The sequence below is a fragment of the Netta rufina genome (assembly GCF_964035555.1).
Source record: "Netta rufina genome assembly, chromosome: 13".
NCBI lineage: Eukaryota > Metazoa > Chordata > Aves > Anseriformes > Anatidae > Netta > Netta rufina.
This window is the reverse complement of record NC_140136.1, coordinates 10,105,741-10,132,717: the sequence shown is the minus strand read 5'-3', so window position 1 is coordinate 10,132,717 and position 26,977 is coordinate 10,105,741. Positions and strand designations below refer to the sequence as shown.

Sequence of the window (26,977 nt, the reverse complement as noted above, 5' to 3'; positions counted from 1 at the left end):
GAAACCTTTTAAGAGAAGATGGTTGCTTTTGAATCAATACTTGTATGTCAGATATGATATAATAGAAGGTGTCAGATATCACATCACCAAATATACTGAATTACTGGTACAATCTGTAAGTACTTTAGTTTTACTAAAAAGGTGAATAAATGAACTTACCAAAACAAACAAAATCCTTTTCATTTGCTTCTCATTTCAATAATGCCTTTTGAAAACAGGGATAACTGCAGTAGACTATTATTTAAATATTTTACAAGAAGCCACTCCTATTGAGTTGATAAATATTAATATTGTGACAAGAAGTTATTCTGAATAAAATTGTTTTCATAATATAATTAAATATATAACACTCGAGTTTCAGTACTTCTGCGAAGAGAATTTATGTTCTTATGTGGGGTTTAAAATTTCAAAGGCAGTTTTAGAACTATGTAAGATATACATCATGAAATCTACATATTATGTACACATTTCATTAGCATTTTTAAGTGAGAGAAGGATCCTATGGCTTCTTACAGAACTCTCTCTCTGAACAGCCCAGATGTTTTTGCACGTACACCTCAGCAAAGAACACTTTTCTAAATTTAAAACTTAAATAAACAAGTTTCTAGTTACAGAAGACACTGCAGACATGGGGGATGACAGCACCCAGGTGGAATGGGTTCCACAATGATGCAGGACTATGGAAAAAACCTGCCCCTGGTCAGCTTATACAAGAACTGGGTGCTTCCAAAGCTCCTCGCCAGTGTAACAGTCACAGCAGCAACCTGCTTAAATACATGCTACTGTTAAAGGACTACATCTAACTGTAGAAAGATGGGCTATCAGCACTGATAAAGGTATGTAAATGGACTGTCTTCTGGCTTCCCATGAAATTAGTAAGGCTTCTATTATGAATATCAACAGGTTTGAGATTTCACTTGCATGCTTAACGAGTACATCTGAGAATAGATTCATCTGAGAGTTATCCGAACTGATCTAGGTCCTGGATACATGCCCAGACATTTATGGTGTCTGGTTTAAATTTTTATTATTATGCAATATTCTTGGTTGGTGATGACACAAAGATTTTAACCAAGTTAATCTTTCAGGATCAACAAACTCAGCTACTTCACTTTTAAATTAAAAGATTTTTAGCCAACAGATACTGAATATGTAGAAAAATAGCCATGATAGAAAGGACGTTTAGGATCTTACCTCCTCCAACTCTCTTTCAAGAGATTTATATTATTAATTACTAGGTGTTTACTCAATTATTCCTAATCTTAATCTATTCCTGCTATCAGTTATATGGCTTGTTTTATGTCCTATTTAATGAACCCTTTTAATAGAAATTAGGGAACTCATTTTCTTTAACTTGCATTTGTGACTTGTGACAGTATTCTTCCAACAGACAACATAAATCAAAGTGTATTTTCTAAAACCTAATTTTAAAAGTTTTAGTCATGCAGTATGAAATAGACATTGCTCACAAATTATGTTATTTCTTATATCAAGTTGTACTGAGAGTTATATGTTTCAGAATTTGTTTAAAAACAATGTAAGTAGTTCCCTGAAATAGTCTCAGTGGAAAATAATTTCACTAGTTAAATAGGTTTACTATTAAAATCATGTAATGTCCACTACAAAATCATAGAAAGCTGTAGCAATTTAAAAGTGTGAAAGTAAATGGAGAGTTTTAAGCAACATAAACCCCCACAGGCACATTCTCCTACTGCTTTCACTCAAGTCCATTTGAAACAGGCTAATACTAAAGCAAAATAAGTCAATCAAACTGAAATAAGAGTGGGTTTGTACTGATTTAACTAAAACAGTGCAAGTCTGTGTGTGAATGAAACCTGCCTGTTATGTCTAGTTTCTGCAGTAAGACCATACGTAGATGGACCTTCTGTTTGTTTTGGTAAGTATTTAAACGCAATTTAAACTTGGTTTATGCAGTTTGTTTCAAACAATATGCAGAGTGGTCTGAGGTCTGGCTAATAAATGGAATATGATAGAGTTACTGAACAAAAATAAAATCATCATCATTCTACCAAACTCATTTCTAAACTAACTTCCTCCCTATGACTTTTGTCTTCAGTAAATATCTTGAAGCTCACTTAGGACTAGTTTTCTTCCCATTATGGTCTACATTATTTTTCTTAGACTTCATACGTTGGTTACATTTGTTTTAGATATTCACCCATTTCTATGTGGCAGGGATCCAGGATATAGTACTAATCACACACAGTTTTGGAGAGGACCATTCCAGACTGCTTTGTTAGTAGAAGGAATGCAGTGTCACTGTTCAAATGCAGGCACAGTATGAAGCCTATAACATTATATGTTTCATAATAATGAAATTATCAGCTGCTTTGCTGATAAGAAAATTATCTGACAATTGTATCGCTGAATATGTAACACAAGCTAAAAATGTTGTAGATTTTTTGGATGTCCTCCTTATACTTCCTAAAGCACAACCTAGGAGCCACTTTACCACTGGCCAGAAGAATACCTGAGCAGCAAGGGTCTTCAGGCAATATTTGAGACATCACAGAAATGCAGTTTCAAATTCAACTTATTATCAAAGCTGAAAGTATTATATTCATCTGGTCATTCAAAACCTAGAAGAAACCTGTTTTCTCTCTCAGGTACTGGTCATATGCATATTTAAGAGTAGTCCAGTTGGCAGTGAAGTTTTGAAATTTATACAATTTCGTACAAGTAGATTCAAAACTTTTAATTTCAAATAACAAAGCTATGCAAAAGACCCTCTAATGAACCATTTGTACTATAAAATCCATTTTTGCGTGTGTTTGTTGTTTCTTTTAATTTCATCAATGCAACTAAGGGATAGGCATATAATCATTATCCAATGCAGAAAAAATATAAAAAATATTAAACTACAGTCTTGTCAATCCCACTTCCCCTTTGCAGAAGTTAACACAGAAGAATATGTTTTTATTAAATATATTTAAATATTTTAAGTGAAAGTCTCTAAATTAGCTGAAGAAAGAGACTTAGAACCCTAATTACTAAAAACAGAGACATGCTTATATTTCTTATGGTTTCAAATATGTGGAATGAAATTCAACTTCAGAGAGAGGCAAGGTGCCAGAAAATTATACACTTTCATTACAAGGGTGGGAAAAAAGGCAGGGCTAAGGTACAAAAGAATAGGGTGCAGCACTCAAAACAGAAAACCTAGTACTGTGCACTTACTCAAACACGTTATCGTATCCAGGAACACCACTACTTGAAAATCACGTATCAGTTTGATCTGAGCATTTTTACTTAGGTTACCACCAAAATATTCACTACCTCTTTATTAATACCATTATTACTTACAATACAATTTCATACACATGCTTTTATTCATATGTCAGCACCATGTCACTCCCTCTAGTGGGTAAGAAATGCAGCTTGTATGGAAATTCCAAATTTTCATACCAGGGAGAGGTAATCCCACAGTCACACCAAAAGCAATAGCCCTGGCTAGAGTGCAAATCTTCCATCACAGCTATAAAGAGAGCCACTATTTCATTCTGACTATTAGGAAATGTGTTTTTCTAGTCCTGGAATTTGCTTTTGCTTCTCCAAGTTTCCGGTGACCAAAAAAGAATTACAGCGAACAGAAATACTGCGGCAGCAAGAAATGCAGTTATTTCTTTCACTTCCAGCAGCATGGTACTTCTAGTACTCAGCTCAAATGCAAGTTTTGCCTGCCATCAGTTATTTCCACATATTTTCAAATCTGAGTCTTCCTTTGCATATACTGGCCACGCACTAAAGTAGTATTAAAATGCTGTGTCTTTTCCTGCCAAATTACATTGTTACTCTATTTCATTTGAATACTTGACAAAGCCAACACTGGAAACACTAAGGCATGGCCTAAAGTTTACAAGAACTCATTTCAGCAAATCTTACTATGTAATCACATAGTAAGTAATCACATAGAAAAAAGACAAAATTCAACTATGTACTTGGATTTTTTGCCTGCTACATATATAAACTCTGTGTAGCTAACGGAACTACAGAATACTGCCAGAAGAGAAACAAAACAGGAAGAACAGGTCAATAGAAAGAACTCGTTATATGCATTTTTCTGTATATATTACCTTCTAATGTATCATTATTACCTTCTAATGCATATACCCAAATAAGTTAGCTAAAGAAAAAAACAGCATGAGTTTGCTGTATATGTTGCTGCTAATTTTTTTAAAACAGAAATGACTTTCAGCTGATAGATATTTTAGTCTTTTTAATTGGCTTAAGTCACAACTTGATCCTAAGCTATAAAATGCCTTAAGCAAAGGACAGCCACTCTCATTTACAGCAAATTAAAGTACTCAGTACTTCACTAAATGTTACTCTAACAATAATGTATCAAAACTTCAACTGAAATTATTTGATATTTTTTAGATTATTCTAATGTAGACTGATGAGTAAACAGCCTAATCCCACCACAGAGAAAATGACTGGCAATTACCTTACTTGAAAGACTGTTGCCAGAACAAAATTGTTAAGTAACACATTTCTGAGAAAGTAACATTTTACAAAAAGACAAAGGCATATATTTTCCACCAAAATCTAATGCTGCTGTCATCAACAACCCAACAAAAGCTACAGCTACCTAAAATGGAAATGAAAATGTAATGTATGGAAATATTCTCTTATAAAATCTCCTTAGGCTTCACATGTATTAATGTATTAGTTTGCAAACATTAAGATCAAAGGCAAAGCAACAAATACATCCTAAAAAGTTTTTAGTCAGATTTTTATTAACGATATACAAGTAGCAAGGCATAAAAAATTAATATGTTCAAGCCTTGAAATGTCAAGTGTAATGATCTCTAGCTCTGCTTACCTCCTTTGCTTTTTGTTTCAGTCTAGCTTGCTCTGGGTCTTCTTGCCTTGAGCGACTCTACATGTTTAAAAAAAAATGGGGAAAAAAGGTTAACAGATGGTTTAAGAACCCCTCATCTGTTGCAGTAAGTTAAAAAATAGCAAAGAAAGGGGAACAAGACACAAGGTGTGAAAGATGGGTTGCTTAAATTCATAGAAGTGCAATTTCAAACCTGTAGGCCTCACCAAAAAGACTGTTAAATATTCAGTTGTAAATAAGACCTACTCCAGATTTTTATTTTTTTTTTTTAAAAAGCACTAATACTATGTTTTTCCCAATTTCCATAATTCCAAGAGTGGAATTGACACCCTTTCCCCTATCTGATCTTTTTAATTTAAACCCCTCATAATCAATCATTTTAAAATAATTTACAGTTCACAACTCAGTTGTTTTTTTTTTAATCTGTTGGCACAGAACATGCAGAAAACAGTTGTAAAGTCACCCTCTCAGATAGTAAGCCTTCACAAATAAAGATGTTACATTCTGTATGAGCTTGCTTTGAGTACAGAATAGAAATGCATGCAAAATTCAACTCATTCATGTACTACTACTAATATTAAAGTTGATTAATGTTGGCATTTTTTAAACAGAACACATAATACTATATAGCACCTTTTATATTTTCTTTCAGGAATGGGAATAGCTCAAAAAATGCATTAAGAATAACCATTTAAGTGCAGTAAGAACCCATAATAGTACATATCTGCAGATATACATTGTTTTACAACCATATGTTAAAACTACTGAGTTTTTATTTATGCTCACTAAGTATACCCAAATTGAGGAAATTCAAAACTCCAGAGGTCGATAATATATGCATTATTATACTACTTTAATTGTACAATTTCTCGTTTTTTGGAAAAAGTTCCAAAGAAAGTTCTAAGAAGCTACAATAAAACTTGTGACATCCACGGAAAACTGTAGTCCCAGACACCTGACAGATGTAATTGTTTTATTTCAGTATTTCTTGGAGATTTAAAGTGATATTATTTACACATGAATAAATGAATAAAATGAATATATGAATAAAATTCCTATGTCCTCTCCTTTCTCTGCCTCTTTCTAGGTTAAAGACAGACCTGAAACTTGGAAGCATGTTAATTTGTACACTTACATAGGCTTATTTTTTTCCCATTGTTTGAATTTTTCATAACATATTATTTTCAGAAGTTAAAAACTCGTGAAGAAAACCAAAGCAAGGTATGTTTTAAGGGTAGAGGGACATATGATATTGTTGACTTACCTGGAGAGAACCTTGGCTATGTCTTGGCAGACACAGCAACAATAACTCAGATTTCTCTATCCTTTATTTACCCTTTTTTTATTTATTTACTGAACTGAGATTATTTTTTCACCTAATATAGCACACACATACAACACACTAATAGAGCACGTCCAAATTAAACAATAAAGGGATCTTTAGAAGATGTACTTAACTCTTCCAATGTGCACCTTAGCTTCACTTTACACCACCACCTACTAGTGACTTTGTGCCTGTTAGCATAAAAGGTGGTTTGACAGGAAAGCATTTGGAGTACAGTAATGAGAAATTAAAATCTGTAGATAGCTAATGACTGAATTAGGCTCTCATGTAAGTTGTGCCAACCAAGAAAGAAACTCCAACTTTATGTAGACTGAGATTGCTTCTAACTGCTGTGGTCAGACAAAAAGAAAATGCAGCTAATCTGACTTCGTTGCTGTTTAAAGAACAAAAATACACATATTCAGGAAATTATGTGGATATGCCAGAGAGCTGGGACTCTATTCTGTAGAGTAATTACTAAGAACTTGATTATATTTTTACCTATCAAGGTGTGTACGTGCTATGAGTTGCTTCTCTAGGAGATGGATTTGGGTAAGTATTTAAGAACTAAGCTGAATTACGTCCTTGCTCTGTCACTTTGTGGTGACAGTACAATCATTGTGTGCCTCAGTTTCTCCAATATGCTGCATGGGAAATCATATTTAGCTCTTTCATGTTTTTTGATGATAAATTTATTAAAAGTACAACGAACTTCTATTGCCTTCCAAGTCTTGCAGTGAAAGAAGTACAGAGATACAAAGTGTATTCATACTACTGTATGAAACTGAATCATTTGCCAAATGTAAAGCACAAGTTAAAAGCACTTCAGCGTAAGGAGAAAGCATGAAGTCCTTGGAGAATCAAGCTGAGACTTCTAATATTGTTACCAAGTTTCTACAAGAAAGAATCCTGGAAAACATACCAGATCTATGTTGCATTTAGGGACATTGTGAGAAAAATCAAAGCAAGAGATACAAAATAACATCTACATTTCCTGGGCTCAATAAGTGAAGGGAAAAACTCTACAAAGTACTACAGGTTTAATTTTTTTTTTTTTTTTAAAAAGCATTTTTTACATTTAATAATTTTTTTCTTTGGTTGGTTGTTTTTCAGGAATTGACCAAATAAAAGTAGATCTGGAGTTCAGGATAATCGGAGAAAGCAGACCTTGAAAGTAGGCAAAAAAGTAAAGCCGATGTATTCTGTGTAAACCTCTAGCTTATTCATAACAAATTAATAGAAATTGTTACTTGGATGAAAATGGCTATCAGCTACTGAGTGACATTAAATACAGGGATTTAATCACTAATGATGAATCAAAATACTAGGTATTTTAAAATACTAGGTGATGCTAGATATATAAACCCAGATTATAAAGTGTTAAGTGTGATTACTGGTGTAATGATCACACTAATAAAATAACAGAATTTTAGCTATCAGTTTCTTTTTGTGTTCAGATAAATTTTAATAGTTTTCCAACTGAAGATTGCTGAGAATAAAATGCTTTCTTGATGACTGTCATGTCAGTTTGGAAATCAGTAAACTAGAGAAATAAAATCATCAGTATATGAAGACTAAAGTGTGTTAGGAAAATAAAAAAGATATACAATAACAATTTTATTAATTCCTCATTTTATCAATTCCTCATTTTATCATCTAATATAACTTACAAAAGGCTTCTTCAATGCTGATGTAACACAGATTAAAACAAATACAGCAAACAAAAATGTCAAACTTAATAGAGGTGCCTAGATAAGCTTTAAAAATGTCACTGGCTTCTCTTTACACTCCATTCCACACATAAGCATCTTTTCCTTCCTCAAGAGTTTGAACAAATTTGCTCTTACTCAGTTCTTGTAGCTCTTGCCTATATCTCACCATTTTTATTCACCAAATATTTTAATATTTGAGTTTCATTGAGCTACTGGCTAATTGTTCTTTTACTTTCATTCAAGTTTCAATTTTTTCTTCAAAGACATCTCATTCTCTTGAGTTTGTCTTGCTTTCTCCTTCGCCTGTAACTTCCAAATGTTAATATGCTGCATCTCACTTGCTTTGTCAAACATGTTTTTCCAAAATCCTTTAATGCACCAATGCTTGTTTCCTCTAAAGCTTCAGAAGCACCCACCACTCACAGAACTCCCTAGTCACATAATTTCAAGGAGTTCATCATGACTCTTCCCCACCCCTCTCTATTTTTCTCGTCTATATCTGTAAATAAAGAAAGCTAGGTTTATGTAATACATTTTCATGTTGGTGAATAAACATCCTTAGAAGCAAGCCAGCTTCCCATAGTAATTTTAGAGAAACCTAGGACTGATCATAACCAGATAACATACTTTTAAATACATTAAATGCTGTCTCCTGCTGAGAACATATTCACCAAACCAGGTTTGTTAACATTTCTCCTAAACATAAGCTACTTTTATTAGACCAGACAGCCTGATATTTTAATTGTTAAGAATGAAAGTGCTTTGTGTTAGAGAACTTGCTATCTTATTTATCTGAAAACTGCATAGATCACATTAGCTCTATGGAAATATCAGACTTTGAAAGTATGAAAAGCAGCATATGTTAAATGTGTGTATTCAAAACACATTAGAAATATTGGGCTTCATTTACATGATACCAAATTCCCTAATGTTCCAAACCTCAGTTTTTCTCATTGCTTGTGTTAAGAAAAAATGCCACAAAAACAGACATCTAATTACACATGTAACAGAGTAGTTTTAAGAAGTGCATTTTGTATTACATACAATGGTCTTAAACTAGAAATCAAAAGTATTTTTAAAAGAATATCTTTACAACTTCACCGTAATACATGCAAAAAATATATTTTTTAAACTGGGGGATACTCTCTGCATCTATGCAGATGAGCAGACTAACAGTCCTTCTGATGTGTTGAACTAGGACCATTATTCAGTATTTTGTTGTAATTTGTAAAATCAAAGCTGCACTATTGCTACATTTCTTCCCCAGTAATAACAACAACAAGTTTTCTGTTAGATTTAGAATAATTTTGAAGTCTTCAGCTTGTTAAACCCACGTTTGAAAAGCTCTCGGGGCTTCTCTTCCTAGACACACGCTTGTTGCCTGCATTTAGCAACACCTGCTCCTAGTTAAGGCACCCACAGCTCTACTCACCCTTCCCAATACATATACTGGAAGTCTTTAATGCTTCAAATTCATCTTTTTTCATTAAATAAAGTTAAGAGTCACAACTGCAGGTGCTGTACTATGGAGAGGCACTGCTGTGCCAACAGTTTCAATTTTAAACCTATTTTTCCCCATTGATGACATTAGAACTTCACCCACGGCTGTACCAGCTTATAACTTTCACTTTTAATTAAAGAAATTAAATTGGCAACATGAAACACTTTGCTTTCACATTAGCTTTGTTAATAAAAAGTGAGAGTTAAAAGCAGCATAGCTGAGGGTAAAACCCTATTCAGAGCTACGACCACAGCAAGGTGGAATGCAAGAGTAGAGGTCTAAAAGAAGATTCATTTTAAAATCATTAAAATTGAAGTAACAAATTTTTGAAAATTATCTCAACACAATAATTCACTCTTTGCTCTCCTCTCATCAGAAGTGAGTTACAAGTTTCAGTTCAGAGAGCGCTTCATCTCACAAAAAGCTGCATTACATCAACTGTACTCTCAGAAGAGAAGGAAATGATTAAATTGGCATGACGACTGAACTCATCTTGCGCTCAGAGAGATAGCCCCTTCAAGTAATGACAAGGAGGTGCACGTGACAGCGCAGTGCAAGGAAATCTGCATTGCCAAGTTTCAGTGATCTCTCTCCAATAAAAAGCACTTCCATCTACAGTGCTATCAAAATCTGTATCATCCATAAATACTACTAAACTTTGAAACAACATAAAAAAAAATCCATTTACTTAATTATACTTTTTACAGAATAGAGACCACAAAGCAGATCTTACTCCTGTAATAACTGTACTTAAATTTTAAGAACTCCAAACCAGACAGGCTTGTGTTACTAAGACAAAACACTCAAAATAATACACCAATAGAATGTATATACTGGAAAATCATCACATTAAATTTGATAAAAAACAGGCATTTAGCCAGCTAGAACAGATGAAATAACACAATAATTTTCATGTTATCAGCTTTATTATAAATTATACCATAGAAGTATTATTTCTTGATTTTCTGAAAACAAGGATAACCCCAAGCTGCGTGTCTTACACAAAGAATCTCTCTCCAAACACAAATTCAGAAATAAAATCAAAATAGAATAATCCAGTATGAACTCCTATTCTTCCTGCTGCCAGAAATATTTCCACGACTACCTCAGAACCAGAACCTCATTCTATTTGACACACAACCTACATTTTCCAGATTTTGGAAACAGCTATGAAAGCAGCAAGGGTGAATAGCTATGAAAGCATTTTTTACTGCAGCAAGACCTGCACTCTGTGTTTTTAGAATGTCTACACAACACACACCATGTCAAACGTAAAGGTAAACTCCTCAAGTTATTTCAGTCTGGCTTTTGACCTTTCTGCTATCTTAAGACTTTCCTTAGCTCTTTTTCTGATTTCCCATACCAGCCACCAAAGACAAAGTCAAAAGGCCCCTGCTTATGCACACATGTGGAAACAACAGCTAGTGGGTTCTTACTAGGAAGAAAAAAAAAAAAAAAAGAAAAAAAAAGGAAAGGCGTGACTCTCCCACATATTTTCTTTAAAGAAAGTCCACCTTGCATATGTATATGCATATATACAGACACACACACACACATGATGCCCAGATGCCTCTCCTTTTGCCATTATTCCTTTACCGTTATTAATTTATCGGGAAGATAATCCCAAAGTAATGATAATCAAAGTAGTTGTAGTATCTCCTTGTACAGCTTCTGTATTTAACTCATCATACCTGAAGGTTTTAAACAGGAGCAGTCCTAGCAGATGACAACTTTGGATCTCACAGTTTCGGTGATCAATATATCTTGAAACACTTTTATTAGAAAAGTATTGCTAGAAAGTAAATCAAAAACTCTTTGGGCCATATGTTCTATGTTGGTATACATATATTGTGGGTCATGATGCAAAGACCCCTACCCCTGAGGAATATGAGATCGTGCTAACTCCTGAAACCATATAGTCTTGTTTTTTAGTTAACTAAAAATAAATTAAAGTTAAAAATAAACTATACAGTGCATTGCTACTACACAGTATACCTTATGAATCTTCCTGTCAAGTTCGTCTTCCTCCAAAATACCTCACTGGAAAGTGAACATCAGTCATTATTTTTCTAAGCTTGTGGTATTAAGTTTCTATTTCTCAACTACTTTCCAGGCATAGTACATAAGATGTCCTATTTGCTCACTTACCAAGACAAATAATACTGCTATTTTGCTTTAAAAATACTCCTGCAGCTCCACAATTATTTTTAATTTGGATAGTATTTTTTCTCAGAAGGACAAAATTTTTTCAAATGTTTTTGAAGCCTAGGATCATTTTTATCTGGTCTCCCATCTGATTTTCTCTTTCATTCTTCCCAAGACATTTCCTGAAGCAAAATCTACCCCATTGTGTTATTTACACATTCTACACTCATATCCTACTGTAACAACTGGTTGCAGATCCATCGGAACACTAGTATCAAATATTTATCTCCTCTCCAAAAAGAAACACAATCCAAAACACCAACAAAAACATTCAAAACCAAAACTTTCTGTAACCATCCTTTACATATCTTCCTGAATGCTTACACCCTACTGAATTCTACTGCAAAATTACCAAATTGGTATCAAGGCTTTCCAAAGATTCATGCAGACTCCTCCCTTCAGTTCAATCTGTTCCTTCATTTTCCATCATTTGTTCCTAATGACGACGATTATTTTAGATTATGCACTCCAGTGCCCCAAATATTCCCTTCATCATTATCTTATTCTTTGTGAATACTTGGACTTTGGTTGCTATTAAGGCTTCAAAGTGTAAATACTTAATTAAAAAAGAACTTTCATTAAGCAAGTTAAACCTGTGCATGCTGTTCCATACTAGACAATAAGGTTAGGTACCACTAGTAGGTAATTTTGGAACTTCTAAAATTATTCTGCTGAGTTTCTTTATAAACTTGTTGTAAAATAACATGTCAAAACGTGCAGGATAAAAGATCACCGTCTAAATGGCACATTAAGAAGCTGTAGTTTATATATAGATATATATATGATTTTTAGATTTAAGCATTTATAGAAAAAACAGAAACACAGATTTCACCTTGAAATCCCAACCTTTAAGGGTGCAACATTATCAAGGTGACAACAATGCCATGATCTGTGAAACATTATTGCTTTAAGGTGTATTTCAGTCTTCACAGCCAGTTCACCGCCATTACCTACTTCACAGACACAAATATCAATCAATTAGCCACGAACAGACATGAAATGGTTACCTTCTTTATCACTAGCTATCAGAGCAGCTAGGGCAGATTTATATATATATTTTTAACTGTTAAATAACTGTTTCCTTACAATTAATGCATCTTTTCCAGAGTCTTCCATCTCCTTAGACAACTGAGATCACAAAAGACCAGAAAGTCCAAAATCCCAGTCAAGGATTTAATACATAGGAATTCAGAACAACATCTCAAACAGTACAGGTGGTCTTGCATTTGTGCAGCAACTTAGATTCTAAGGAAATCACGAACAACATAATATTTAAAATAAAAAGTTGTAACCTGACCATGTTTTGCCAAACTATGTGCTACTTAAGTTTTGTAATAGGTTGTCAAGCTACCCAAAAAGAATGGCTGAGAGCCAGCTGAATGTTCCATAAGGGAAAGACACTATCAATCTAAGTTCAATTACAACCTGGCATTTAAAACTTAAATCACAATATTTGCATAAGTACCTTCCAGAAGTTTCACAATATATTCAACTTCTCTATCTAACCCTTAATGCTGATAGATCAGCATTTTTCTTCCATGGCTATTTTGTGGTTTTATTGTCTTTTAAGACCTTCACATATTTTTTTCTAGTATGCCATGTCTTTATGCCAAGCTGTCTCCTCTCACTTTCTGGTTATGATGCTGATTTACATATTCATTATTTTCAAGAAGATGATTTCTTTAAGCTAAGTAGAAGACTCTTTATGTTTTCGCCATAATGCTTTAATTTGCTCTTTCTATAATCTCTAAGAATCAAACTTGTTATTTATTTCCTAAATCTTGACTTCATAGGAGTTTACATTACTCAGGAGAAAAACAAGAATCCAAAGAACATGACATCATGATTCAGTTTGGATGTGAGAAGAGGAAGTCATCTAACCCAGTCTCAGATCAGCCCGTGTATGGCTTTGTCCAGTCAGGGAAATGTTTTTAAACTAAGGACTACAAGACTAAGTGTTACCACTGAGCATTGACTTGTACCATACAATCTCTTTAGAATGTAAAAAAAAAAAAATCAATGAAAATGTAAATCAACAGATGAATAATTCAAATAAGGGGATAGCTTATTTGCTGTTTCTGCCGTTTGATGTACTATACGTATAATGTAATTAAATTTGCAGTTTTGGACAGGAGATTTATCTATACATACGTCTTGAAACAGTATCACCTCTATTTGTTGTATTGTGTGCATATGAAAATTCAGTCTCTGGAGTTCATGTTACAAATCAATAGCTCTAGAAGAATTGATAGTTAATTGAAGACAGGCATGGTTCAATTAAATAATGCAGCTTTATATGGATGAGTAGAACACCAAATATATGTATACTGGGACACTTACTATTTAAAATAAACAAATCAACAAATTTCAAACAAATTTCTAGAAACTGAGGAATTAAAAAGCCTCCAAAATCCATAATCATCTACTCAATTGTGATTAAATATCAAGATAGTAACCTATGATTTTCAAATGGCACAGAAACACTGGCATCTATTAAATTTCAAAGGCAATTCTGAAAATGTTTTCACCAAGTTTTGTTTTGAAAATGCTAGCCATTGTCTCCTGTACTAACAAGAATTCATCATATTCAGAAGTGTAATCTTCCTGAGAATACAGAAGCATTCCAGTCAGCTAGGTTTGGTGTCGTCACAGATAAACAGCGTGACTTAGTAAATTAAAGGTGTGGTGTCGCAACAATAGTATCTTTCTGTTATAAGAACTTAAATCCATTCCTGAAACACATTTCAAGAAAGTAAATAATTGTTTGAAGACTATGAATTGTTAAATAGTTTAAAAAATATAAGAAAAAAGATACCTTGGCAGCCTTTAGCAAGATTTCCCTCTCTTGTTCATCTTTCCTTTGCTTTTCTAAACGCTCCAACTGTTCAAAAAACTTTAGCTGTGATCGGACATCTGTAGCTTGTTCATACCACTCATCATCCTGTAAAGTAAGAATAATATTTTAGGAAAACATGCATTTTCATCAAGACTATGCATCTAAAGAAGACTTTAAGTGTTACACATAAAAATCTTTACATTGTATTAACAACAACAACAAAAAATTTAAGCTCAGGGGAATGAAGCCAGCCTAAAGTTAATTTTTCAGCTAAAATCCAATTATTTAATTAATATAACTTTATTTTTTTTATGCTTAAATGTGTTAAATGCTTAACACAGACCACTTGAAGCATTTTTGTCTCAAGACACCATCCTAGGGAAAAGGAAGGAGGGATTTCAGACCACTGAAGCTGGTGAAAAATATGGGAAAGAAACAAAAGAGTTGTTTCTTTTAGTAGAAGACGGTAGAATGTATCCATCAATCGAAAGAGAAGCTGGAGATTTAGGTAATAGACACAGTGGCCTTTACCTTTTAAATCCATTTTTCTGTCCCAGAAAGGTTGATTCTTGTCACAGACCCCAAAGAAAAGTTTTCTTCTGAATGCCCTATATAATTAGTCCAACTGTGACCCAGCTTTGGGAAATAGGTGGACAAAGATTCAGTCCAAAACTGTTTGACCAAAAAAGTCTAGTGTTTCTACATAAAGAATATATAAATAAATATATAAAGAAATCTAAGCACAGCTTAGACACAACACACAATTATGATAATTACCATCTTACTTTTATATCAGTTTAACAACTACTAGAAACTTTTTAAAAAAGTTTCTTTTTAATAAATAAAGGTGTTTGATTTATTTTAATTTCAAACTTGTTTTCATATTCTTAGTAACATTTTCCCTCTGGTTTAAGACAACTAAATTATTTCAATTTTTTTCAAGAATAAAATCACTAGTAAGGGATCAGATTATCATTTTATATTGAAATGTTCTTTTTAAAGAGACTACCATTGTTTAATTTCAGTGAAGAAGTTGTAGCTGAATTGTTTACTTACTGGTTTAAGACAAATTTGCTTTTTCCTCCAATTTGAAAACAGCTTTATTTCTGGCTTATCATTGTATTCTTTAGCTTTCTATGTTTTGGGCCAAAACTTTTAAAGTGTACTCTGATGTCAAAGTATTAGGATTTCTCAGAGCAAAAAACATGTACAGTTACTATAGATTCCTATATATTAAAGCAATTTTGATAAAATCAATGGTTATCTTGGTCAAAAGGGAAGACATCAAGAATCAATAGTCTCGGTCACTATCCACAAGCAGAAACAGCTTAACAGATGTTCCATGCTAGACACTTCTGCACAGAAGGCGGAAAACATAATTTTACACACAAAATCTATTATACAGAAGAAAGACGTGTTTGGCAAGTAGTGTCATCATCACTTTCTATTTGTTGAGGTAGATTAAAACTCAAAGAAAACAAACACAAAACACCTACTGTGTGCAAAGAAAAAAAATCTTGCTACATTGCATCATTATATAATATCCAATGGCTTTATTTGCACACTTACTTTGTACGATTCCATGCGGTGCTGAGTTATCACCGTTACTTTTTCTATCACTGTTCTTAATCTGTTTTGTGTTGCGTGGGAAATAAAAGTAACCACCTCAGCTGGCACATCAGTAATTCCTAATTTTTTAGCTAAAGCAAAGCAAAACAAAACAAAAGAAAATTAGCTTATCCCTCACAAAAGGAACTCTAAAGAAAAACTAAGACTTTATTTTCCTGAACAACAACAGATTTTTGACAGTGTATGCAGCTTTGGTGATACATTCATTACCCCTTAAAAACAGGTGTGATTGCACTTCAAAGTTTGAAAGAGAAATCAGAGTTGCTTTTTTACCCCTCAGAAAGTATTTAAGAACTTCACTGCAGTTTATCCTCGTCTATTAAAACAAAGTTTAACAGAGTATGAGGCAATTTGAGTTCTCAGTTCACAAGAAAAAGCAATTCCTTTATTTTCAGAAACACTAGTGCAGATTAATTTCAGTGTCAAGGAGATCAGGCTGCTGGCCCAAAGCATACTGTTGCATACTTCAACCTACATTATTGACATACTACTGATAATAAAAATTCATTAAAAAGAAACTATTCTTTAATTGCATATGAGGAAATAGTCACATTAACCACAGTTCTTTAAAGCACTCGTTGTGCCCCAAACACTGCTAACGGACATGTTTGTAGTTATTTCAACAGTTGAAACTTTGTGCTGAGTTTATATGAAAAGCAACATTCTACAATCTAATGCATTGAAATATATAAAAACAAAACAAAACCACCTAAGCTACAGAAGCATGAGTATGGGTTGTACTTAAGAATTCCAAAACTCTTTAAAATAATTACTACATATTAGATATAAATTTGTAGCTACATGAATAGCTGCACCATAACAAGCCATAGCCCTGTGAAGATATAGACACGAGTAGTCCCAGTGGGACTGCATAGAGAATCATGTGTTAACACACATGTATTTTATATTCAAAAAATTCAGCAGATGCATTCTGTACTGATTGTTGGATTTGACTCACCATGAAGGAGTAAATATTCTACTCACAGAGAATTAGTTCTCGAAATGAACGTATATCTTAAAAATGTTTGTGTCACTCATTTGTGACATGTATACACACAACACTCCAGGAAATTTGTCTGAGGATATTTTGGGAAGTGTTCCCTGACCAGCAAATTAGAAAAGTCATCTTCATTTGTGGGACGGGATCCCCAAACAAACGCAAACGTGAGAGGCCTCAAAAGGCGTGTTTGCTTTGGGACACATTCCTATCTTTCTTCAGCCAAATTCAAGAGTGAGAAACCCTCTCACATCTAAAAAATGAAGACAAGTAAGTCTCGCCTTATGCGCACAGAGACTTTTTAGTCAGCGAGGTGAGCTGAGAGGAGTTGGCATCGCCCTGGGCTCCTGTCAGCGCCAGGCCGGGCCTTGCCCCTCCGCCAGGGGGAGCTGAGGCCTCCGTGGCCCTGGGGCACCCATCAGGAGCCTGCTGGATTCAGGGCGACTGCAGCCGGGCCTGCACCAAGCCTCCTGAGAGATTATGTTTCCTGCAGCTCTCCCTTGCCCCTTTTTTTCTTTTTCTTTTTTTTTTTTTTTTTTGATCTGCAGTGTATATTTAAATGTATATTTTATTACATCACTACAGTACATCACTCCCCCGCTTCCCATAGCTGAATTCTCTGTGTCATGTATTTCTGATATTAATTTTTTTTAATGATTCTTTGAAGTTGTTATCTCTTAAACTAACTTAAGCCATCACTGACTTCATATTGTACATGATACCTTAAGGATTTTAGCAATATGTATATATGCTTTTTAACAGATTTTTGCTTTATCGCTAAAGAAAATTACATCTTTCTTGGTGCCCAATTTGTCCCCTGTAATAGAGATGGAACTCCACTGAAGTTGCTGAAAGCTGAACATATAATGGAAAGCAGACATACGCATTAAGAACCCAATGCTGGAACCGTTACTCATGCAAATTAAGTCCTTGAAGTCAGTAGGACTATTCATATTGGTAGGAGCTATTTGTGCAAGTCAGGCTTGCGATATCCAGAACTATTTGAGCATGCACCATTTTATTATGCAAACGCATAAGCAAAGCTATCAATCAAAAAAAGAGAAAAAACTAGCCTGAAAGATAAAGTGCAAGTAAAAAGGGAAATTTAATTACATAGTATCTAGAAAAGAAGTTAGCGATGGAAAATTCTGCCAGGTATTCTGGTTAAGAGTATGAATGAATAATTGTTAAAATAATAATTCTTTGAATTTCAGCAGTTTAACTACAGCTACCCAACTTTTCTGAACGCATAAACACACTTGTAATGCTTTGAATTTAATTAATAATGCTTTCATAATAAAGACCTATCACCATCTTGCATTTTTTTCATGATAAGTTTTCATAATTTTAAGCATTTCTGCTCTAAGTCAACTCAGCCATTATGTGGTTTGTTTTGCCTGTAGAACTTCATCTATAATCAAAGGCACATTCCCTGAAATGCCTGCTTCCCAAAGATTCTTGTCCTACACCCTCTTCATGAGCCTTGGCAATAAACCAGTGAGACTTTCTGCTCCTGAAATCCCTCAACACAATATTCTAAAACCTAGAAAGCTACCTGAAGGCCAGCCGTGAATGGAGTCTCTCAGGATTCTGTGCTGGGACTTATCCTTTTTAATATCTTTTTCAGTGCCACGGAAAGGGAGGCAGAGCATCTCCATAAAGTTTGCAGGTGACACCACATTGACTGGTGCCATCAGTGTATTCAAGGGAAGGGCTGCCAGTCAGAAGGACCTGATGAGTGGGCCAACAGGAACTTCATGAAATTCACAGGGGACAAATGCAAAGCACTGCACCAGGGATGGACTAACTCTCTGCAATGATTCAGGTTAGGGACTGCCTGCCAGATAGTAGCAGGGTTGATGGAAGTATGTGAAAAACTGGTGGGCAATTAGCTAACCATGATTCAACAATGCATCCTGGCACCAACAAAGACAGTTTAGTGGGTTGCACCAAGAGCAAAACAATAGCAGCCAGTACATCATAGGAACTGACTATTACTTTTCATTCAGCCCACATCTCGAACACTGAAGTCAGTTTTGGGTCTCCCTGTACAAGAAAGATTTGGAAAACCTGTGTGCAGGGAAAAGTCACCAAGATTGTTACAGGGTTGGACTATATGATTTGTATGAGCAGAACCTGAGGGATCTCAGTTTAAGGGAAAAGTAATGGACAAGATGGAGTCCAACTCTTTACTGAGATGCCTGCAGTAAGTATGAGAAATAAATTCATAAACTGAAACAGCAGAGGTTCTGACTAGACATAGGAAAGAATTGCTCATTAAGTACTGGAACACCTTGTACACAGAAGCTGTAGAATATTCCACCCTGCACATCTTTAAGACTCAGCTGGACAAAGCCCTATACAACCTAGTCTGAATTTCATATTGACCTAGATATAAACAAAACCTTGCACTAGATAACCACTCAAATTCTCTTCCAACCTGTATAATTCTATGATACCTGTTCCCCCCACGAAATAGATCCAATTTCCTTCCATATTCCTGTTACCCCTTATTATCAACAATATCCTTAGTTCCCTCATACATCTAAGATCACCCCCTGGCATGTCTCCCAGCCTAGTTTTGTCCAGCTTGCCAGCTGGGCACAGCCAGCCCACCCTGAGGCAAGTCTGTACAAGAGTGCTGACTGGCAGCCAACCAGTCAGCAGAGCAAAAAGAAAAAAAAAATAAATTGATTTTCCCCTCAATTGGAACACACACAAGGCTATCTAGCTGTTGATTTATCAATGGATTCAAAAACTATCTTCAGGGAAAGAGAAGGAAGGCAAATAGACGGCTCCATCATTTAAGGGTAGCTTTCTTTGGAAAGCAGGCTAAGGAAGAAAGAATACAACACAAATTTCCCCAAAAATGAATTAGTGTCAAGAAACCAGACTACAAAATGATAAATTTAAAAGTCAACTTGTCATCCAAAACATTCATCATGTGTGGAAGTATCACGTCTTCCCTGCTCTAAATTATATTAGTCAAAGTCCTGTTAGCATAGGACATCAGAAGCAGGGTACATTCCAAAGCTGCATACTACATGAAGATTTGGCACGCTACTTAAATACCTGGATTGTACTCGGAGCAAAGATGAGAAAATTAGCAATATGCTCCTAAAACAACAATTTCATCTATACTTGGAAAGGTTGGCCTGGAAACACTCTCATAAACAGTCATGCATACCACCTTAGTGATTTTCTGACCAAAGAGAAGTTCTGATAACATTGTTTAGAGACTTCTTTTTTACATTTTTTTCTTCTTTCTTTCTGCTATTTCACTAGATTCTTAAAGCCAACTATAATTAAAGCAGCAAAAGCAGCAATAAGACACCATCTCATAAAACATAAAATGGCAAGAAGCAGAAAATTATTCCAAGCAAAGGGCTGGAAACTGTTAATGTTTATACGTTTCTATATTGAAGGTTTAGCATCTTTTCCTTCAACACATATCTCCTCCTGAGCTTCATTCACTCCCATTTATACCAAGCATACTGGAAATCTGTCTGCCTTTAAAGGACAATAATGCCGATCTCAAACAGGAAATTCCCAAGACAGTTTCCTAGTGTGTGTAATTATTTTTCCCAATTTTAATTCAGAAAGTTTTCTTTTCCCTTCACAAGATTAATATTTGCGCAGCCCATTAAAATATCACAATAAGAAATAACTAAATTGATGATGACAAGGGAAAAGAAATATAATTTACAGTTTTAAGAAATGTGTATACACTATTCTTTATATATAGATATTTAATTATATCATAAAACACAAATAACCTCATAAATAGTTTATCTTTCTAACCACATCACTGGACAGTGGCTTTGACTACAGATATTTTTTAGGTCCCAGCATCCTAGATCCTGGTCTTATATGCACTATCTGGTCATCGCAAAAGCAGTCATAATACATATACTTACATTCATACAGACGCACAAAATCCAAAGAGAAAATTAAGATTTTTTTAAAAAAGAATTAACTATTAAGATTAAACTAAGAATTAACTAAAATAATTTCTATCAACAGACTGCTGTCATCATTTTTAAATAAAGAAATAAGAATAAATTAAAATAACATAATTGTTCCCTGCTTTTGTGTCTGTTCTCCTTAACATGATTTAAGGTTAATAATGTGGCCATCTTAACTTGGAGCTTTGTAACCCAAACTCTACATTCTCAAGCAGTACAGTGCTGCACACTTAAAACATCAGGAAATGCATAGTTTGAAAATAGTTGCATGCTTTTAAATAATACATTTGTTAAACATTTTTAACAACAAGCATAATCCTCAAATCTTTAAAATGACTTTAGCGATGTAATTCTGAACTTTTCCTAGAGCTATGATAAAAAACATCATCAAGGATGATAACAAAAACGGAACTGAAGCAAAGCAATGCTCCAAGCTATAATTTTAACCAATCTCTTCACTTGGATTTGGCATAACTAAGGTCATGTTCTTCATTCAAGCATTCTTGACAGAACTCTGCTATATCAGAAATGTACAAGATCATCAAGAATTGATGACTGATAGCATGAGCACTTCTATTCTTTGTGTCAGGACTCAGTCTAAACTCCTCCTCTGAGGTATCAATTACTATTAAAGCAGTCAGCTGAGTTACATTGAAAAATACAAGGAATTACAAATTAATACCCCCAAATTGAACAAATTTCTCATCTGACAAGCATTTATAGAACAGCACAATAAAGTCTGCCTACATATTATTTCATAATTACACGTTTGGGATAATTAGTACTAAATCATGCTTCAGTCAGCATTTAATAAAGCTCTACAGTATATGAGACAGCATATGAAGCAAGTGTAAGTATTGGAATATTTTTGTTACAAATAAACTATATTCTACTTAAAAGTTTGAGATATTGCAGTAGTTTCTATAAAGTTAGAACTTGTATATAAGTTCCAAAAACCTTGAGGGAATAAGCATTCAGCAATATTATTCTGGTATTGGCATATGTGTCACTAGTACAAGGTTGTTTTTTACAAACATAAAAGCACCTAAATCCTGTCATCGAAAACTTGCAGGTCCCAAGAAGTGAGAATTCTGAAGAGTGATATCTGCTTACCTATCTGGGAGGTACTGGCTTTGCTGTGTTTTAAAAGTTTAATTATATTTTATTGATCAAACAAACTGAAATAAATCATAAGGAGAGTACTGCCCTATTTGAGAAGCAGGAAAAAAATACTATCTTTGCAGATAGACTTTCAAAGAATCAAAAAGTTACTTTAATAATTTATACTTAAAGAGTCCTGACAGGATTGAGATCAAAGATAAAAAAAATTATTTGTAAAACATTAGGTCTGACTGATTATTGATGTGATAAATTATTGAATGCCTGTAAAAAAACCTCTTTATGTTTACACTTAAAACAGAAAAACCTTGAAGAACTGGTTTTAAACAGTTAAATAGCATGTATTTAGGTCTTGAATTTGTCTTGTCCTTCAACACAAACACTGGGAGAGAGCATAATTAGTCTCTATTTGCCCTTAACCACAGGTCAGCCAGAACTGCAGAAAACACTCACTGCTATCATTTAAATCCAGGAGCAACTTCTTAAAGTTTAAATTCTTTGTGTTAAATGTTGGCCCAAGCTGAAATTGCAACCAGATTTCTTAGGTCCGGGCCTCATCTGCTGTGACAGCTGGCCTGCACTGTGCAAGATGGAAACAAACCACAGAAGTACTTCCCCTTGCATCACGGATACTCTTTATTTGTTTAAACTTCTATTTAACCTCCTTCAACAGCATCAGCTCTCAAAGAATGCGAAATCCATCTGGTCATACCCACCTACCCCAACCCCTGAGCATACATGTAAGTACTTGACTATACCTTGGATTGCACCTGGGATTATAGGCTCAAGAACCCTTCCTCGTTCATCCCAACAAAACCACCACAGTTTTACAGGCTTCTGTCCCTCTGTGATCTTTCCCATCAGGAAAAAACAGGTACTGGAAAAACTACCCCCTAAATATCTGCAGCAAACTTCCAAAGCATTAAAATGATAAACTTCTTTAATAAATTCCATTCCTCCATTTTAATAGCATAACGGGAAGGGGTGATTTTATAGTTCTGCTGTAGGAGTCAACAGTGAAACATTTTAAAACACCTCCATCACTGTAAAATTACACATCATTAAGTACAATGAGATCAGTTAAGAAGTCACCGTTCAAGGCTTACACTATACAGAAACTTCTGAAGGCTAACAGCTGAAAAAAAGTGGGGAAGAAAGGGTGAGCAGTTCCCCATCTAAAACAACACAAGCAATATTTGTATGCCCTAAGACACACCATGTGTGGTCTTTACAAAAAGCAAGTCATGAAATCGACAGAAAGCAATAGGTGCTTTGTTTAATACTATGACATCAATCTTTCTACACTGAGCAACAACATTTAACTACCAGGCTGACTAAACACAAAGGAGACACAACCATAATGCACGAAGAGCCCTCAGCATCCTGAGGAGCCATAAAATGGCAATTACTGAACTTACTTGTACCAACCTAGTCAGGTAGGGCTTGAGAACAGGGGACATACATGTAGAATCACTTAGGCTGGAAAAGACCTCTAAGACTGAGTCCATTAACCTAGCACTGCCCAAGTCTACCCACTAAACCACGTCCCTAGGCACCACACCAATGTCCCACATAGCAGTGTCTTCAGCCATCTATCCTGAATTTCAAATGCTATCAAAGGGAAAACTCGATCTTAAACATTAAACCAGACAGTTGGGGTTGGAACACAACAAAGGAAGAAACTGAGGAGGCTGCTTGGGTACAAAACACCCTGGGGCAGGCTGGAGGGGCTGCCAGAGCCACAGACATCCTTGAAGTATTAAAAACTGAAGGATTGAAGGATAAGCTTGTTAAATGGAGTGATGTTGCAAACAACAAATCACTAGCTCTGATGACTGGGATTAGATTCCTAAAGGTACAAAATGATCTAGTGATCCCAGGCAAAAGAAACAGTGTCATGAATTTAGCTGTGATTTTTTGTTTTCAGTCCTTTAGATTAAAAGTTCCACTGTAAATCTTACTAACTAAATGAATAAATAATTTAATAAATGTTTATTTGCTGCACTGTTAAGCCTGTCTGGTGCTGGGAGACAGGATGAGGAAAAGAGAAACCTCCTTCACAAAAACAGCAAATCCAAAGCAGTTTGAGCAGGCGCCTCTGATGAACCTATAGCCTGGAGTATGTTTAGGGAAGCCACAGGCTAGGGAGTGTTTCCTGCCAAACTAGAGAGAATCAGTGCCAAGTGCTTTGAGTTTTGGTAAACGATTCCCTCTAGCAGGTACAAACCAGCATCCCTTCTGTGAAGGGCAGGTGGCCAAGATATATACCACAGCTCCAAAGCAACACTGAACTATCTCAACTGGCATGTGAAAAATTTTGTAAACCAGTACCCAATATTGTTCAACGCTATACTTCTGGTTCACCTTCATGTAAGTTGACTTTGGTAAAAAGAACTACACTTTATCACAATTGTTATTTACAAAACAATGGATAACTCCACATTAATTACTTCAGTAAGCTTGTTTACAATAGAATTTTTATCCTATGAGAGGAGGAATGTTATCTCATGAGCTCACTTCTGGATAAAAGCGTACAGTCTTCAGAACTCAAGACCTGCTGAGGTTTAATACTTCAGGACTACTCACCTTGAGATGATTCCCCAGGAAGCAATTTGTGAAATTTAGAAATTGGTGAAATACCAGTTACTTTTAAAAATACATGAATTTTTATAAGTTATAGATGAAAAGTTATAGATGAAAATCCTCAAAATACACAGCCATTTTTAGTGCTAGACACAGCAGAATAAAGCACAACCAGCTATACAATTCTAATGTAACTTAATGGATAAAAAAAATCTAAATAAATATTACAAAAATTTTAACTCCTTTCTCCTCCTGCTTCCTCCAAAGTAAATGCCAACCAAATTATTTTAGCCAAGTAAGATTCATCTAAGGCTCAGTTTCCACAGAAGAATGCGTAGTACGAAGTTGCTCATAAAGCTTTTTTTAGGTACTACAATGGATTTAACTTATTCAGTAAAATTATACTAAAATGAATATTTTGAATTTATGTAATTGTATAAAAAGTTAACAATAGCTATACTGGGTAATATAGTCCAGCATCCATTCTCCAACAGCAGCAGTGGGACATGCTGCTAGAAGTATATAGAAGTGTCCAATTATAACTGTAAAAATATACAGTCCAGAACCATTCTAAGCTAGAGATCCTATCTTACTATGTCCTCAAGACAGATTTTTTTCTGATTAATTTTGCAAGTCATCTTTTGAACCTGCAACATCCTAAGACAAAGAGTTGACAACTTAAGTAATCATCTGGCAAAAACATGCACTGCTTTGCTTGTTTTGAACTTCATCTCTTACTTTCATCTGATATCCCTAATTTTTGTAAATGAGACCAAACTGAAAAATAGCTCCTTTCTAGGGGGTCACAATTATTTTAACACAAAGGAGTCAGAGAAATAGCTATACTGATGCAAAATCCACGTGTAATCAAGGCCAAAATTTTGATCCTATTTTCTGTGTGAATTCAAAGCTCTTAAGCAAGTCACTGGGATTTGGAGCAGGGCAAAAAATTCATAAAGTGGAAAAAGAATTCCTCAAGAAGCTGTTTAGCCCTGCTATATGATTAGTGTTGTTTGAGGAACGTAATTTAAAAAAAAAAAAGCTTTCACTTCTTTAAGAGTTCTCAGTAAGACTGTAAGTCTGGGAACCCACACATAATTCAAACTTTTTGGCAAAAAGAAAGAACTAATTTGAGAAGAGGTCTGACCTAAAATATATATAACCAGACAATCCAGTTTCCAAAATTCTGTCTCTGAGCTAGATAATTAAACAGCTGAAAGGCAGCTATTAATCATCCCTAAAGAGTCTTTTTATTATCCTTCGTGGTTTGTCTTTAACAGAATCAAGCTAGTCACCAAACAATATTATGCACAGGTAAGCAGAGGCTTGGAAAATGGAAGCAGTTGCCACAAATCAGGGAAGCATGAACATATAAGCAGCACATCTAGAAGTAGAATAGATTACTTGGTATTCAGACAGGCAAGAAGCCTGACAGCTTGATCATACAGGACAGAAAGAGAATGTAAACTCTGAAGGAACATAAGCAACCGCTATTCATTTTTTTTCCTTACTTGTTCTATAACCAAACTGTATCATACCTGTTTTTTTCAGAACAAATCAAAATCTCGATGTCCTAAGCAAACACATTGTCCTTGATTTTAATGTTTAATTCCTTCTCTTTTAATAATTCCTCTTTAAGACTACCTTTGTGCAATTTCATATGGACATCATTTTCATCCCAAAAGAAGAGAAGATGCTGAAGTTACCAAAGCTTTGACCTATGCTGAAGGTCAAAGATTTCTTGGTATCTATATCCAGATCCTACCCTATGATCCCATTAACCTGTACTGCTGTGACTGAACAGTGCTAGGCAAGTGAAAAAGAAGAGGGGATGGCAACTGAAATAAGTGCAGGTCTTAACAAGTCAAGTCCAACTACACAGATTACAGTTACGTATTTTTTTCAGTCTTAGTTTTCTCAAAATGTAAACACAACACAAAATAGTAAGTATGCTCAAAGACATTCAGGAACATTCAAGAATAAACACGAAGTGACTGTAGAGAACTGGAAAATACGCTCACTATTTTTATAAATAATAGTGCATGCCTCAATGCACTTTTGTTTGGTTACTTACAACAGAATCAGATCAAAAGAGATTGTTATGGGGACCAGATGAGAAAGAACTAATATGGCACTGACACCAATAAGAGTCCCTGAAAAAACAATAGAGAAGTTGCTAGCTGGGGACTTATTGCCTACCTGGTTTTACACAGGCTAGAAGAGTGTGTTTCTTACCCATGTCTAA

General features: G+C 34.7%; 1 protein-coding gene across 1 annotated transcript in view; it reads right to left on the bottom strand.

The window, feature by feature from the left end:
- Positions 1–26,977, bottom strand: part of LOC311214055 (transcription initiation factor TFIID subunit 4-like) — a gene marked incomplete at its 5' end in the record, with an annotated part of 143,478 nt that overhangs the window by 66,337 nt on the left and 50,164 nt on the right. The window contains 3 exons of the mRNA XM_084294451.1: positions 4,844–4,900; positions 14,419–14,544; positions 16,009–16,139. Of these exons, the coding sequence (XP_084150577.1) occupies positions 4,844–4,900; positions 14,419–14,544; positions 16,009–16,139 (314 nt within the window). The remainder of the gene's footprint in view (positions 1–4,843; positions 4,901–14,418; positions 14,545–16,008; positions 16,140–26,977) is intronic.